Here is an 18,352-nt window from a genome sequence, read left to right on the forward strand (position 1 = left end):
ATCAGAACAAAAGCCATTGATGTGCAAAAGAATTGATTACGTCGAGACAGGATGTCAGACCACGGTGTAAGCCACACCCAGCTAGACCAGTTGTCAGGACAATCAGCATACAGTTTAACAGAAATATGACACAAATGAACAATGACATTTTTCCCACTACAGAATGTCTGTGCAGGGGAGGTTGACACTAAAGGTCTCAAAGGCACTTGCCCGCCGGGCAAGTACAGGTCATGTTCTTCTCCAAAGTGAGTGACACCCACAGCCACAACACTAGAGGGAGCAACCGTGATCTGGTGCCTCCCAAATTTAGATCAAACAAACTAAAAAGTTCTCATTCTACTACTCTGCCACCAAAATGTGGAAGGCCCTGACACCATCCATTAATCAAAGGATGTGAAACATTGGTTTCTGTCAAAACTGTCCTGGAAAAAACATCTATCAGGAGACCACAGAGGTCAATGCAATTTCCCATCTCCTATGTACATATAGTGTTTGTATTTGTTGATGACATGTATTTTTTATGATTTGTCGATTCATTGAATACATAGGACCACAATGGAAACAAGTCCCCAGGACTTTTTTTGTGTTATCCTTTTAGCCTTAATGTCTTACTGTACCATGTGCTGTTTACATTTCTGACTATGGGTTCACACTAGTTTATATTTTTAAGTGTAGCAACAGTGGAAACGGCACATTATAGGTCAAGCGTGCTCGAGAGGGAGAGAAAGCGTTCAAGTGTTTAGACAGATAACTCGTGTTATGTTTATAGCAAACTAAAGCCGGTTGCGTCCTCACTCAAACTCCACCTGCCCGAAAGTTTTTATTTTACCTGCCACGGGCAGTCGGGCAACCGTTAGTGTCAACCTCTGGTGTGTGTGTGTTCGTGTGCATGCATGCAAGTATTTACTGTACAGTATGTATGTTTATCTAAAGTGTGTCTTTTCCTCCATCTTTCTTACTCTATATATATTTTAGTATCTGTGTGCAATTTGGGTCATCATAACAGCCAGCAGCAGGTTGTAAATAGTGCTACAATAGAATGATGAACACATAGCAGTGGAATAGATTTCAATATCAACACACAAAAACATAATGGATAAATCTCAAACTCTCTCTAAAATAGAAGAGAACTGGGCATATAGCGGATTTGCAACATTTGCATCTTTGCAGTATCAGCAGCAAATGTGGAATAACATTCTGCATCTGCAAACACATATTAATGTACAGTTACACATGATGCACCAAAATATTACATACTGCATCGTAGTGCAAAATGTATTTGTTGGCAGTCACTTTGTCCTCTTTCCTGTATCCCTTTTTACCTTGTCTCTCAATCGATCAATTGATCAACTAATCTCTTCTCAGTCAGTAGATTGGTGGAGCCTGGGGATCCTGATGTTTGAGCTTCTGACAGGAGCGTCTCCGTTTACTCTGGAGGGGGAGAGCAACTCCCAGAATGAAGTGTCCAAGTGAGTGCTGCAGTCTTGATGGACTACCCCAGTGATTCTCAACCCTTTTTCATTTTGAGGACCCCCCCCCCCAGTTGGATGTGCATTAGTACACAGACCCCCATTTCATACGATTTCTTTATCTCTGGGACCCCAGTCTACACTGTAAAATCCTCAGTGTTAATTTAACCCATTAAGACCTGAAGCCGATTCTACAAATGTCTTCTAAATCCCAACAGTATTCTGATAAAACGTATGTTTCTATATCAGTGGTGCTCAAACTTTTTCATGTCAAGGACCCCCAAAAGGGTATGTATTTGGGGTAAATATGTTGTTCCAGGGACCCCCCAGAAGCAAAGATTTGAGTTACAAATGTTTGCTTTAAAACAATATATATTGAAAGATTTGCACACATTTTAACGATTTTTCAAAAATAGCAGATCTACAAGCTAGATCTGCTATTTTTGAATAGCCAAAGTGTAAAATAATGCTTTTTAGCTCAAAACAAAAAGGTCTTAATGGGTTAACTCTGATTCTGGATGCTTACTGGTCAATTTGGTTCAATTTTACACTCTCAGATTTACAGACCCTGTATGGATCCATTTGGATCCTAACTATCAATCATTTTGTGGGGAATTCCCTGGAACCCCTCAAGGACCACTGGGGGTGCCCAAACCCCACGTTAAGACCCAGTGTTATATGCAGATTTAGATTACTCACACTTTAAGCTGTGTCCTCACTTATCCACATTGCAAACAGATTTTCCTTTGACGCACAAAATGCTGATAGTCGCTGCCGTGCTTGTTATTCGGTCCCATAGCACTTCACATCCATTAAAACGATGGCAACGGCTCGGGAAATTGCTTTCTACACCTGCTGTAATGGGACTCGGGTTTAATAAGTTGCCGTTTTCAATCTGTCTAGTTAGCCGCCTGTCACCTGCTTTACTCTGCATGCACTTCCACGTTTTATCAGCGTGTGGAATGTTTACATCTATGCATTGCACATATAGTCCAATATAGATTTTTGAGGCTCATTGCAATTATACTTCATTATGCCAATTATGTCTCTGATTAACTCTAGAGGTGATCAGATCCTAAGTGCATCTTGGTTACTTTTATAGCTGGATTTTGATTACCCAGGTTTGTGTCAGATGTACAGGCCAGGGGCCATTTATTATTAGTTGTTCTCCGATTTATGAAGATAACAGCCACCATATTGCAGGGTCCTTTCACCCTTTTTATTTACCTAGCCGGCCGGGAATGCAATTGTTTTGATAAGACGAGTGCTTTTATGTCGAATAAAGGCTGGAGCCTAATTTATATTCAGTCATTTCTTATTAGGTTTTTTTTATCTCGTATTCAATTTCAATTTCTTGTTTCATGTGTTCCACTAGACGACCATGATGTTTATTTGTCTAATGGGCAATCATTCCCAGTTGAAACAAATGTATTTGTGTTTATAGCAAAAAAAAAGTTTGCTTTTGATATAAATGTATCGTACAACATTGTCCCATTCCAATAATAGCAGATCTACAAGCTCACAACACAGCGCGCATAGCAAGCTTGTAGATTTGCTATTTTTGACACAGGACACCGTGGTACGCCTAATGCTTAAAACTACCACGCTTTTTTTTTTTTTTTACCTCTACGCCAAAACTATTTGCCGAAAATAGCCGATCTACAAGCTAGCTGTAGATCTGCTATTTTCAGTGAAGTTTCCACCCTGAATAGGGATGCTGTGGTTTCAAGTGGTTAAACTCTCCTCTTCCTCTCCATGTTGTCCCCACCCTGGTTTCTTCTCAGACGTATTTTGCGCAATACCCCTCCATTCCCCTCCATGATCGGAGCCGTTGCTCAGGACCTCCTCAAGAAGCTGCTGGTTAAAGATCCTCACAAGAGACTTGGATCTGGGCCACGAGGGGCGGAGGACATTAAAGGACACGCTTTCTTCAAGGTCCCAAATTACCACACCCCTGCTGTTGTCCTTCTCTTGACTCCTTTTTCCTGCTGTTGTCCTTCTCTTGTCTCTCCTTTTTTTCTCACTCTTTCACCTACACACACAAACACACATACTGTAGACACACACAGGCTTGCAGGATATTGACCAAAATCAACATAACTGCAGTTTTGTGTGTGCTGTAAGGTCCTTAAGAAAAAGAGGGGAAGTCCGCACATCGTTTGAGCTCCCAGTGGAAGAGTCGTTTTATTTGTTAGGCAACGTTTCGACCGTAGTCGGTCTTCATCAGGTCTGCTCAGTCTGTAAGGTCCTTACACACGGGTGCGCTTCTTAATTCAATTCAACCGAAAGTTTAAATTTCGGTTTGTGTCATGAGTACTTTCACACAGGAATATTATATGGCAATTAAGCAAAGTTATATTTTAATTCTCAACCAGGTTGATTTTCTTTTAGCTTCCACTCAGCGAATAGGAGTATGAGCCTGTATGAATGAGGCATCAGCTATATGAATAGATTTGATGCAAAGTATTCCCCCGGGGAGTAATTTCCATTTTCCTATCCTTTTATTCGTCATACCCTGGTGTGTAAAAGGCCCGTACACTGAGACACTGATTTGGATCGTAAGCTATGTGGACACAGTTTAGATATTTTTTCAGTAAAATTAAATCAGCCCATCTTAACGGTTTTAGGACATACCAATAATATGATGCGTAGGCCAGGCTTTCTACAACAGCCCTGGAATAGCTTGTTGAGGCGGCTGCCTTGAACATCTTTACCCGCATGAAGTTTGGAAAATGCAGCAGGCCGTATTTACTTACTTTAGATCACAATGCCCTCAGTGTACGGTTCTCACGATGATCACTCTCATCTCTTTCTACATACTCAGGGACTGAACTGGGATGACCTGGCGCAAAAGAAACTCCCAGCCCCATTCCGACCAGAACTGAAGAGCGAGCTTGACGTGGGAAACTTTGCTGAGGAGTTTACAGGCATGGATCCCGTTTACTCCCCAGCCAGCACGCCTACCAGCACTGACAAGCTGTTCAAGGTTAGTCCTCGGCACATACATGATTTAGCCACACAAACTGACTTGCCAACGGGCACGATCCAACTTTCCATAAAACTCAGCTAGCAGTACCTTCCAGTGGTGCAGTCAGTGGTGTCAAGCGTTTGGAACCGGTCAAACTTATTGGAGCGTGAACGATATTGCATCTTTGGAACCATTCTGAGTTTAACTTGGGCCAAAAATGTCACTGTTTTATATCTGCCAACGCTGGCTGCTGCAATGAACTGTACCTATCCATCTGCTGATGTTTAGATTGTTGTTGTTGTTCACAGTTCACAGTATAATGTATCGCTTTACGACTGTGGTGAGAGAAGATACAAAAATAATGCAAAAAGATACTATAAAGGAATATAGGGGGGGAAATCATGCTGGATCCACATGGGAATGACATGGTTCCAATATCCTTTGTCTATGGTATGTATTTGACTTCCATTATAAAAGTACTATATTTCAAAAAATAGAAAATGTGAAAAAATATTAGAATTAGTGGCATATCAAACGTGGAACTGGATGGTCCAGTGGTTAGCTTAGCTCCGTACACACACAGACAGACCCTCTTATAGATTAGCCTCCTGCAGAGCCACGGTGTAAAAAAAGGACCATACGGACATCAGTACCTATCGTCTTTGAACAGCATTGGCCAGGCATGTACATAAACATAGACCATTTTCCTGGCTTTATTTGTACATCGCGTTCCATTTTCCCCAGTCAAGTCATTAAATTCTACCGAACTTGGACTGCATAATTGGGTCAATGTTTGCTAAACGTAATTGGGCAGACTCGGCTAGACTTCAAATTCACGCTTTAAAATGTATTAAAAAGCAACGATAACGTAACGTCGACCAAAAATATCAGTCCAATGTTAAATTCAATAAATTGCCTCTCTCGGGTAATTTTCAATTCCCTGCAAGATGATTTTCATATCCCACTCAAATAGAATCCATTGGCTTCCTTGAAAATAAAATAAAAAACATGGTATGCTTTGTAAAATCGTTGGCAGTAATGTCAAGTAAATGGTGAGTCATAGTTAATGTGTTAAACCTGCCAAACCACCAATGTGGTCTATTAATTTTGTGGGAAATTAAATGCTGATATATATGCTGATTAAACACAGATCCATGAAACCTTATATTTGGGCATGTATTGGCCAACTAATGTCTTGTTTGGGCTTTAATTTCCTCACTGTACATCCTCCACTCAGGTAAGAACTGTACAACTGGAGGTTTCAGCCAAGCACTCGGATAGGGTTAAGACAGGCCCCAACCCTGCTCTCTCAATACCCATAAAGCTCAGTTAAATACCCTATTGTCGCTGTCGGTTGCATGGAAACCTTGTATGTCCAAAACTGTTAACAGAGAACCAGTGTTCCAATGGAGCCAATGTAGTTATTATTTAGTCACAAGCTCTTGTTAATAGTTTTATTTTTGTCATTGGTTCAATATTTCAAAAGCCCACAGACACACTTAAGCACTTTAACTTTCATTTTCAGAATGTTAAAAAAATAGCGGAAATGGACAATCTACAAGCTCACAACTCGTCCCATTGCGACTTGTGAGCTTGTAGATTAGCTGTTTCCGCTACAGTTGCGCGAAACTGTTGTACAACAAAGTAAGGCATTAATTTACAAAAAAAAACATAAAATGATGAAAAATGGAGATACAAGGTCTGCCCAACAGCGACGTTATGTTTGATGAGTCTGCTCTGGCAGTAAGCAAAGATCAACTGTAGCTGTCAATTTCTTTTGTGGTTGTTGTTTCTCCTATGTACCTAGACTACCTACTTCTTTAGAACAGTGGTTCTCAACATGTGGTCCCCACATGATTTTTTTTGGGGGGGGGCGGGTCCCCAGATGACAGTGAAGTGACAATTTAAGGACTTTTAAGACCTTTTGAATACCTTTTTTTATTTTATTTTACCATTACAGCATCAAAAGTGATCAACAAACTATACTATAAAAACTCGTCAAACATTGGCCAAATTGTCAAATAATATAAGAAAGAGGCAAAACATTTGAAAATAGCTGATCTACAAGCTCACGAGGCGTTGTGAGCTTGTAGATCGGCTATTTTCACAATATGTATCTGGGGGGTCCCCAGTTCAAATATATATGATTATTTTGGGGGGTCACAGCCTGTAAAGGTTGAGAACCACTGCTTTAGAAGAGAGAGAGACAACTTTTTAAGTCAGTGCAAATCTTGGTGACCATATGATACATGATGTGACCGTTGAGGATGTCAAGTACTTTAACTATGGTTACCTTGGTGCTGTGGCACTTACTCTCATCTCTTGCGTCACCTTCATATTACCACAGTAAAGAATGGCTGCTCTTGTGTGTTATGGCTCTCATACACATTATAGTTATCAGTATCACGCTGTCAGTGGGCTTATTGCTCCAATGCACACTACAGTAACTATGCTGTCACTGGTATTATTGCTATAATACACATTGCGGTAATCATACTGTCATTGTTGGTATTATTATCATATTATTAATACAGTCACACAACACTAATCACACTGTCACTGCTTGCTGCCTGTGAGCCAACCTATTCTCTGCAACTGAAACCACTCCAATGTGTGTGTGTGTGTGTGTGTTTTTTTTTAAATCTCCAGTTAGTCATCTAAATAAAGCCATTTTACATGTATATTAGGCTATGTAAATGTATGGCCAGTTGGCCACTCAATTTAAAATTAGAGCCATTTATCTGATTTAAAAATAATTATATATAACAGAAGTAAGCACAGAGAAATACATTTGTCGACTTCCTGTGACAACCCTTTGAATGCAGAACTATAGCAATTAATTGGGTTTTTTCTACATTAGTCTATGCACATTCTTGCTTGGAGTTGGAGCAAGAGCTATGCTATGGTTTACTGCCTCACAGCATTGCATGGCAGGGTATTATAAATGGTCTGTGTGTGTGTGTGTGTGTGTGTGTGTGTGTGTGTGTGTGTGTTAGTAAGATAACTTTAAAATGGATGGGCGGATTTTCATGAAATTAGGTGGGAATGAGCAATAGGCTGCCCTGAAGAGATTATTAACCCAAGGGTCAGAGGTCAAGATCACAATTCAGAGATGTAGAACAAGAGATGTTGGTGTGGGCAGGATTTGAACTTTTGCTTTTGTTTCATTTTAGGTGCTTGGGGTATGATAAAAAACATCAGAACTGTTTTGACCATGTACTCTACATTTGATTGATTGATTTGAATACTTTATTAGTCAGAAATGTAAACAGCACGAGGTACAGTCAGACATTTAGACTAATACACAAAAGTCATGGGGACTTGTTTCCATTGTGGTCCTATGTATTCAATTCATCAACATAGTATACAAATAACACAACAATACATATCGTCAACAAATATAAAACATTATGTACAAAAGAGAAAAAATGACAGTGAATGTCACCTCCTTTCTATGGAAAAAATGAGTTTACCTCCCCTTGATAGATGGATTTTCAGGCCTGTTTTGAAAGAAGCTAGTGATCCACATTTTTTAAGTCACAGTGTCAGGGCATTCCACATTTTTGTGGCAGAGTAGTAGAATGAGAATTTTCCCATGTTTTTCCCATTGCAGGGCTACTCGTTTGTTGCTCCGTCCATCCTGTTCAACAAGAATGCTGTCATGGGGGACTTCATCGAATCCCAAATAGGAGCAGATCGACCGGGTTCATCGATGGTCCAGCGGAGTGCGATGTTAAAGGTATGTACTTCATCTTGCAATTTGTAACTTAGTTATCACTGATAACTGGATGATGTGTTGAATACTAAAACGGAGTTGGCAAGCCACGATACCGTTAGCAGTGTAGTGGTTGCAACGGTCAAAGGCCTGTGGAACCACATGTTCCCCTGCTTGGAAGTCGTGTCCAAGCTTTCCTTCTCTGTCTCCCTCTTTGCTATCCTAGTGTCTGTCTCCCCTACACGGTCTACCTCTCAGCTCTCCTAGTGTCTGTATCCCTGACACTGTCTACCTATCTGCTCACCTAGTGTCTGTCTCCCCTACACGGTCTACCTCTCAGCTCTCCTAGTGTCTGTATCCCTGACACTGTCTACCTATCTGCTCACCTAGTGTCTGTCTCCCCTACACTGTCTACCTCTCGGCTCTCCTAGTGTCTGTCTCCCCTACACTGTCTACCTCTCAGCTCTCCTAGTGTCTGTCTCCCCTACACTGTCTCAGCTCTCCTAGTGTCTGTCCCCCCTACACTGTCTACCTCTCGGCTCTCCTAGTGTTTGTCTCCCCTAGACTGTCTACCTCTCAGCTCTCCTACAGTCTCAACAAAGGACAAACTATGGAAAGTGGACTGTCTACTATTGGTCTTCAGGTGTCTACCCGAACTGAGTTTGTGTTTGTGTTTTATCATGGTCAATTGGGTCCAGGTTGGTTCAGATTCTATTTCCTCGGGTCCCGGGCTTGTTTATCATTATGTGTAATACACGGTGCTTGTTAGAGAGAAAAGCCTGAAGTGATGTGTGATAATTAGGCTGACCTAGGATCAGATTACTGCAGCGCAAAGTAAGGGAGGGGAAAGTTGAGCTACGCTTGGAAGCCGGGCTGCCAGCTGAGTGGAGAGAGCAGATCAAAGGTGTAAGATCATTTTCAGCGATGTGAAAACATGCAATTTAATTTCACTGGCTCTTATTTTAAGCTGCTATGTAGCTGCTAGATTCCATTATGGAGTTGCCTATTTCATTATATAGCAGCCTATATGATAAAAAAAAATTCAGAACCAATTGGATCTCAGAACGAACATTATGGGGCCATTAGGGTTAAAAGCTCTACTTTACACCCCCCCCCACACACACACACAAAATGAAAGAAATGAAAGAAAGGTCATCAGGGTGTAATGGATGGAGGAAAGTGTCAGAAGGAGTGATTTGTGACAGAAGGTTACCAGCAAAGAGTGAGAAGGAAGATGTATAAGCTGCTAGTGAGACCAGCCATGCCAGGAAGCGGTGGCACTGACAGAAAGAGGGACAAGATCAGAAATTACTGCATTATTAGAGGGCCAGCCCAGGTCAGAAGGTTTGGGGATAAAGCAAGAGAGGCAATCTCCAGAACACACACAGAACTTGTGCGTTCTCGTCGGACCCGCAGGCCATTCGGCACCACACACCTCGGGGTCATATACAGACACACGGCAAGTTTGAGACCGCTCGGTCAGACGCTTTCTGAGTTACGCCCGGGCCCCAGGACAGAGTCACACACACACACACACACACACACTAGGGCTGTGAATCGTCTGCTATCTCACGAATCGATTCAATTCCGATTCTTGGGGTCACGATTCCGATTTTTATCGTTTTTTTCAAAACAAACAATTCTCGATTCAAAAGCGTTTTTTTCCGATTCAAACGATTTTCGATTCAAAACGATTCTCGATTCAAAACGATTCTTGATTCAAAACATAGGATTTCAGGATCTACTCCAATCTGCTGGCATGAGAACAGAGTACATGTATGTAGCTTTTATAATTGTAAAGGTTTTATCAACTGATAATAATGTAAACACAAAGGTAAATCCAAGATCCAAAAAAAAAAAAAATCTTTTTTTTTTCTTTTCTTTTTTGAAAATCAAAAAAAAAAAAAGAGAATCGATTCTGAATCGACAGTAGAATCGCGATTCGTATTCGAATGGATTTTTTCCGACACCCCTAACACACACACACACACACACACACAAGGTAGATTATAGGACTGTTTTTTGTGAAAAAAAGCTCTTCAATGTATTTTAATAATAACATTGAACTCTTTACAGTTCACTGTGGGGAGCCATATCCTGTGGCACAACCATCATTTTCATTGACCTACCATATTTTGGTTCTGTTTGACTAAAAGCATAATGCTTTCCTGTCCAGGATTCCCAATTCTTTGTGAACTACGAGCTGTGTCTGCAGGAACCTCCCCTCGGCGAGGGCAGTTTCTCTGTTTGTAGGAAATGCCGGCACCGGCAGAGTGGCCTCGACTACGCTGTCAAAATTGTCAGCCGCAGGTGGGTTGACGGTTGTTGCTGGTACTCCAGCTGTTTAGCTTTGATTTGTCTGTGTGCTTGAATGTTTAATTTATGTGGTGTCGATTACCGAAAAGAACGACACGTTGAAGATCTATTATTTTCATCAAGTGACACCGTCATGCGATGAAGTAAATGATGAACTAATTGTCACTAATTGATTTGAGCTAAAAAGCATTGTTTTACACTTAGGCTATTCAAAAATAGCAGATATACAAGCTGCTACGAGCTTGTAGATCTGCTATTTTTGAAAAATTGTGAAAATGTGTGCCAATTTTTGAATATATATTGTTTTAAAGCGAACATTTTTAACTCCAATCTTTGCTTCTGGGGGGTCCCCTGGAACAAAATATTTTGAGATGGGGGTCAGCGGCCAAATACGTATAAGTTTGGGGGTCCTTGACATGAAAAAGTTTGAGCACCACTGATATGGAAACATATGTTTTTCAGAATACTGTTGGGATTTAGAAGACATTTGTAGAATCGGCTTCAGGTCTTAATGGGTTAATCTCCCGTCTCAGTAAAAGCAGAAATGCCTAAAAAAAAAACTATGTGCACCTGTGCTTTTACACCTTTTAAACTTTTCAGTTACATTTCATAAAAAAAATACAGAAAACACAGTTCAATGTTTTGCATACAAGTACCTAGGGAAGCAGCAATATAAAAGTAGTCATTTAATCACTCTACAGTACCTGTTACAGAGCTATACTAGGTTGCAGAAGGTTTTTGTTGACTGGACTGGTTTTCCCATTTGGTTTGAGGTGAGGTGGTTATATCTGCCTCTTGGGTGCTTTGATTTATTTTGATGCACTTGCACAATTAGCAATAGTTTCCCCTTCCGTGTGTTTTTTTTTATTTTTTTGCATTTTAACACGGTTTGTGATAACTTCTGTTTTGTCTTTGTGCAGTGGTGTAAAGTAACTAAGTACATTTACTCAAGTACTGTACTTAAGTACAATTTTGAGGTACTTCTACTTTACTGGAGTATTTCCAATTGTCTATACTTTTACTTCTACTCCACTACATCTCAGAGGAAAATATTGTACTTTTACTCCACTACAATTATTTGAAAACTTTAGTTACTTGTTACTTTGCAGATATAAATTATTACTTTATAAAACATACATTAACCACTTTAGCCCTATTTTATACCTAGGCTATTTGAAAATAGCCGATCTACAAGCTCACAAAGCGTCGCATCGCGACGCGTTGTGAGCATGTAGATCGGCTATTTTCAAAAAAAAATGTACTTTTACTTTTGGTACTTTAAGTACATTTTGATACCAATACTTTTGTACTTTTACTCAAGTTAATTTTTAATTCCGGACTTTTACTTGTAACTGAGTACTTCTACATTGCAGTATTGATACTTTTACTTAAGTGAAACATTAGAGTACTTTATCCACCACTGCTCTTGGGTGCTTTGATTTATTTTGATGCACCTGCATAATTAGCAATTGTTTCCCCATCCGTGTGTTTTTTTCTTTTTTTTGCATTTTAGCACGGTTTGTGATAACTTCTGTTTTTGTCTTTGTGTGAGTAGATTAATGGTCTCTTGTTTTCTTAGAATGGAAGTGAATACGCAGAGGGAGATTGCGGCATTGAGGCAGTGCGAGGCTCATCCCAACATCGTCAAGCTGCACGAAGTCTACACAGACCTGGTACAGGAAACATTTGAATATTTAATGAGGATGTCACCTTTCTCCAAATCCACCATTCTTCTCACAAGTCACAATTCGATTCAATTTTTATTAGATTTATTTATTATACGGCACCGATGGCTATACTATTGTTTAGACTTGCGATTGTTAGTCTTGGTCACGTAATGTGAAGAGTTCTGAATACATTTTGAAGCCGCTGTACACTGGGAATAAGTGGTGTAAAGTAACTAAGTACATTTACTTAAGTACTGTTCTTAAGTACAATTTTGAGATATTTGTACTTTACTTGAGTATTTCCAATTTCCAATTCTTTTACTTCTACTCCATTACATCTCAGAGGCAAATATTGTACTTTTACTCCACTACAATTATTTGAAAACTTTAGTTACCGGTACTAGTTACTTTGCAGATATAAATTATGATGTTATAGAACATACATTAACCACTTTAGCCCTATTTTATACCTAGGCTATTTGAAAATAGCCGATCTACAAGCTCACAACGCGTCGCATCGCGACGCGTTGTGAGCTTGTAGATCTGCTATTTTCAAAAGATGTTTATACATTTGAAAACTTGAAATGGGACATTCTGCATAATGAGTACTTTTACTTTTGGTACTTTAAGTACATTTTGATGCCAATACTTCTGTACTTTTACTCAAGTACATTTTGAATTCTGCACTTTTACTTATGTAACTTGAGTATTTTTATATCGCAGTATTGGTACTTTTACTCAAGTAAAGAATTTGAGTACTTTTTCCACCACTGAAAATAACTCGCAATGATCAATTTTTGATTACGAATGCATCCCTCGCTCCTCCTGCCCTCCCTCACAGTATCACACCTACCTGGTGTTAGAGCTCCTACGCGGAGGGGAGCTGCTCGAAAGGATCAAAAGAAAGAAGTTATTTGGAGAGGCAGAGGCGAGCCAGCTGCTGCGGAGTCTGGTGTCGGCAGTGAGCTTCATGCACGAGGCTGGAGTCGTCCACAGGGACCTCAAACCAGAGGTGGGTGAACACAAGTCCTGCATAAGTCCTGCGATGGAAAATAGGCTCTATGCACAGCAGCCATATCGGAAAGAAACTGTGCCTCTTCCTTACTTCCTTCACAGGTGTTACCAATGATACTAATGAAGGCTCTGTTCCATTCTGGTTCAAACAGAGGTCAGGGTGCTGATATATTGTGCATGTTGGCTCACTGGAAACACTCTGCTACACCAGTGGGTCTCAAAGTGTGGTCCAGGGACCCTCATGGTTCCTTGAGGGGGTTCCAAATGGACCCTTACAGGTGTGTAGGGTCCATTTGGTTCCATTTGGACACTCAGATATATGGGGGTCCTTGAAATTAACCCATTAACTGCCAGAGGTATTTTCATATTTTTTTAGCCAGTGCCAGAGATTTTTCATTGAAAAAAAAAAAGTGCTCAGGAGCCGAGATACAGAATTTTTAAGTTTTAAGTTAACAAGGAAGTGGATAGGAGTCTAGATCTTCGAAAAATCATATCTCCTTGGTCTTTGGGTCAAATTGGAGATCTACGCGACTGGCACGTGGCGGCTTTAAATAGGTTCGCGTAGATCTACGTGATTGGCAGTAAGGAGTTTGAGAACCACTGTGCTACACTAAATGGAACAGAGCCTTCATTAGTATCATTGGTAACACCTGTGAAGGAAGTAAGGAAGAGGCCCAAGTTCTTTACAATATAGCTGCTGTGCATAGAGCCTATTGGAAATTAAATGAAAATATATATATATATTTTGATGCCATCTTTTTGTTTATAAACATTACATTAATTTGATGAATTAATATGTATAATACGTCATTAATCATTTCCATGTTGAAAAATGTTTTCAAACATTTTCCAAAAATAGCGTAAATAGCCGATCTACAAGCTGACAACGCATTACAACACGTTTTGATCGGCTGTTTCCACAATTATTTTATTTTAAAGTATAAAATTATTAAGTTATACCTGACCTGTCATATCTGCCCTGTGCACATTTTGGCTTCATGAATCCTAAAGCCAAACAGAAGTAAAATATTTGTATGTTCCAGTGTTCAATGCCAAAAACACAATTGAATTGTTATTTGCAATTATTTTTATGACAATTAATCGTCAACTAAAATCTCACTATTGTGACAGCCCTAGTATTGCCTTTGTTTTTGGATACTTCATTCACTGTGAAGGATTGCAACACAAACGAGCATTATTCATGAATTCAAGGCTATTTGATTCAAGGCTAATTGATTCCTTTAATCATTCACCTGGTGTCCCATTTGGTCCCTGATTACAATACACGCAGGTCTGGGTCGGACTGCACAATTCCACATTTATTGATATGGCATTGGACCCTTTTCAGAGTGGCAATTTTGACAGGTGGACTCAGCTGAAGGTAATAAGCTAATTATGGGTGTTACAATCCATGCTGGCCCACAGTACGGCTGGACTCACCAGTGTTGGGACCAATCTGGGAACCCAGATCCAACTGAAAATGAAAAACAGCGACCTCTGCTGTTTGTTCTATGTCTGTTGGCTCTGGGCGGAAGAAAACGTAACACCAGTGCGCAAGGAAACCGGGGTTTAGGTCTGCCTTCAGCTTTCACTTCCGGTGGGTGTCACTATGTTTTCATTCCCACTAACAATATTTCTACACGGAACACTAACACCACTTCTCCCAGAGAACATGGATCGTTTTGGTTATAAGCCCACTTGTTTCTATGATGAAAGAGTAAGTTAAAATGTGAATATCTTTCCGTGGTTTTGTCTGCTCCGCGGACGCTATTGTTAAATTAGTTTGGGTTTGTTTCGAGGGGGAAAGATCGACGGACATGTGAATCCCGCCCACTACATTTGATTGGGTAAAGCGCGGCCTGCTTCCTGATCTGAAGGCACGCCCACTTGTAGCCAATGCGCACACGTTATGACGAACCTCCCCGACAGATTCCAACGCAGTGCAGAATCTGTTCTTGAGAGATTAGTTGGGACTAACGCGTTACAAAGTAACTTGTTACTGTAACTACCTTCTGTGGTAACTAGCAACGTAACTAGTCACTTTTCCCCAGATCGGTAACACGTGATAGTTACTGACATTTTAATGGCCTCGTTACTTTATGTGAAAAGAGCCGACAACTTCAGAGGATTAAAGGTTCATTGATCCGAGTCCGACTTGTACTCTCACACTAGCCGCCTGTCTGTCACTTCACTCTCCCCTCGCTGCACAGCTGTGGGCAGCGGGGCCACTCGCTCGTTGATCAAACTGTTGTTAAGAGGGGACGATCTGTGCAATCAATTCTTACCTTTTTCTGTATTCTGTACCAAAAAAGGAAAGGTATAATCCTGTTATGCTACATTTAAAAAAAAGTGTTGAAACAACCTTTTAAACCATGTTTTAGCCCTTCTGCCAGAGCCATGTTGAATATGGACGCGCGCGTTCATGACCGGGAACGTGCATGCACTCGCTGCATGTTCGTCAACATGGAGGCGCGTTCAAGATCACGTTGAGCCGTCTGCTCCAGCCTAGAGCCAGGCAGAACTAAAATGACATGATTTCAATGTCGTTGTTAAGACATTATTGAATATTGTCTTAACAACGACATTGAAATAATGTAATTTTAGTACTGCCTGAACTAGTTGATATAGGAGTAATGATTATTCCTATATCTACTAGTTTAGTAGTCTTAGTGAGCTACAATAGACAAGTTGAGAGTCGTCACCTTGTGCTTCAGCAACATGTAAATGTATACATACATTTTGAAGTAACTGTGTGTGTGTTGATACACACACACATATATGAATTGTATCAGAAAATAAAACATACATAATATACGTATATACGCATAAAATATAATATACGTATTTTTTTTTTTAAAGTAAAGTAACTAGTTACTAGTTACTTTTATAATTTAGCAATTAGTAACTTTTTGAGAGAGTAACTAGTAACTAGTTACTTTTTAAAAGTAACTTGCCCAACACTGGGACACTTCAGCCGACGCATTTGAAAGCAGAGACTTCAGACGCGTTCATTTCCCATGATGTTTTGAGGGGCTGTGGGCAGTGCTGACCAAGGCTATGATAGAAGAGGATAATAGGGTCAGTCCACGGGTCAGTCAGGCGCCATTGACGCACGTGGGAGGCAAAACTGGATCCGGAAGTTCGGTGAAATACATTGGAGTCGATGTGAGCCGGCTGGACCAGCTTGTGAACAAACACTATTTCTGTTGCGCAAACTGTATAATCTTATTAAGGCATCTAAAGAGCGCCATGTAATATTTCATTTTCAGGCTGTCACGTTCAGAAACGTACTTTGTGCTCTTAGATACCTCAATACAATTATACAGTGTACACATCGAAAAGCAACACAGCAGAAAACAATGTGTGACATGTCTTCTTTTATTTTACCGGGCAGAGTATTTTACAAAGGTCTCAATCGTTCAGAAATAGTGTTTGTTCAGAAGCTGTTTTGGTGGTCTGTGCCCTGCATCAACGCTCAAAATAGAACCACGCTCTGAAAGGCGCTTCAACAGCTTTTGACGCGCCCACTTGACGCCTTCAGTGTGACTACAGCTGTTTAAAACCAATCGCCGCTTTTTGACACAAGCGTCTGACACTTCCTGTCTGTCAGTCCCTTTTACACCGAGATGAAACACACCCATAATCAGTGTTATTACCCACAGCTGTGTTTACGCCACCTGTCAAAATGGTTTCTATGAAGAGGGTAGATCTATAGTGACTAATGCAGTATCCATATTGCAAGACACTGCAATATCATGTGCTGAGTGGAACTTAGAGGCTGCAGGTTTTCCTTCCAGCTCAACGCTACACTACACTAATGAGTTCCTGCCTCTCTGCTTGAAGGTGGCCTAATTAGCGAAATCACCTGGTGGAGACTGAGAGTTGGACCAAAGTGAAAACCTGCAGCCACTCAGACTGGAACACACTGTTCTAGTCCAAGTATTTTGGCTGACAATTCTAATCCTTATCATTCCTTCTCCCCAATATATATATATATATATATATATATATATATATATATTTTAAATTAGCACAAAGAATGTATACCATAAGCTCAATATTAACCATAAATAGACTATTGTGTCATAGTTTTAGATAGATCAGACAGACAGGCAGGCAGACAGATATTTATTGATCGAGAGGGAAAATAAGTTACCATAGCAGCACTGCAGTCAGGATGAAACAAAGGTAAGGGTAGAGAACAAGTACAGAATAAATAGTAGGGTAACACTAGTTAAAATAGGATAACGATATAAAAGACGGTATAAAGACGACTTAACTTTCGACCTGGCCCTCTACGCCTGGCCTGGATAGGTATACATAATGTATATGAAAATAGAGGAATTAGTACTGTGTGCCTTCCATCACCATTAAAACCCGGATATTGATAGACTTACAGACATAAAGACTGACCTGGCCATCTGCGTTTGGACTGACTGGGCATAATAATTTAAAATGTATCACCAGTAAAATGGGCTTGTAGTACTTTAGGTGTATGTACTGAGAGTCCAATATGTACATTAACACATTCCATGCCAGAGGTTAATATCATAATGTACTCACCAGTGCCAGCGTTTTATTGTTGTTTTTTAGTTTTTTTCATGTCGCCACAGACCTCGCTAAAAACGTTAAAAGTGCGCGTTCATTTGGTTCTAAACACACAGGGGATCTGTGTGAAACGAGCAGTGAAGACCGCGTCGCTTTGCGATCAGCCATCTTGAAGCTACAGCGGTGAACGCTAAACAGTGATCAGCGAGGAGAAAAACAACAACCGAGATAATCGACTTTTAGACAGGATCCCAGACAGGAAGCGGATACGATCGGAAAAAAATGGAACCCGGATAATTCCGTTTCCGGTGGTGCTACCGGAAACGGAAGTGGATCGAAAATTTCAGAAAGTGCACTTTTTGTTCATTTCGAGAAAAAAACCAAAAACACCACTTCGCGTAGATCTACGCGATTGGCACGCGGCGGCTTTAAATAGGTTCGCGTAGATCTACGCGATTGGCACGTGGCGGCTTTAAATAGGTTCGCGTAGATCTACGCGATTGGCACGTGGCGGCTTTAAATAGGTTCGCGTAGATCTACGCGATTGGCACGTGGCGGCTTTAAATAGGTTCGCGTAGATCTACGCGATTGGCACGTGGCGGCTTTAAATAGGTTCGCGTAGATCTACACGATTGGCACGTGACGGCTTTAAATA

General features: G+C 40.5%; 1 protein-coding gene across 1 annotated transcript in view; it reads left to right on the plus strand.

Annotated features, from left to right (window-relative positions):
• rps6ka4 (ribosomal protein S6 kinase, polypeptide 4) overlaps positions 1 to 18,352 on the plus strand; it is a 44,044-nt gene that overhangs the window by 8,653 nt on the left and 17,039 nt on the right. The window contains exons 8-14 of the mRNA XM_080435854.1: positions 1,366 to 1,469; positions 3,254 to 3,404; positions 4,294 to 4,455; positions 8,051 to 8,176; positions 10,329 to 10,462; positions 12,048 to 12,141; positions 12,977 to 13,147. Coding sequence (XP_080291980.1) covers positions 1,366 to 1,469; positions 3,254 to 3,404; positions 4,294 to 4,455; positions 8,051 to 8,176; positions 10,329 to 10,462; positions 12,048 to 12,141; positions 12,977 to 13,147 — 942 coding nt within the window. The remainder of the gene's footprint in view (positions 1 to 1,365; positions 1,470 to 3,253; positions 3,405 to 4,293; positions 4,456 to 8,050; positions 8,177 to 10,328; positions 10,463 to 12,047; positions 12,142 to 12,976; positions 13,148 to 18,352) is intronic.

Source organism: Gymnoscopelus braueri (genome assembly GCF_963280865.1).
Source record: "Gymnoscopelus braueri genome assembly, chromosome: 8".
In the NCBI taxonomy this organism is placed as follows: Eukaryota; Metazoa; Chordata; class Actinopteri; order Myctophiformes; family Myctophidae; genus Gymnoscopelus; species Gymnoscopelus braueri.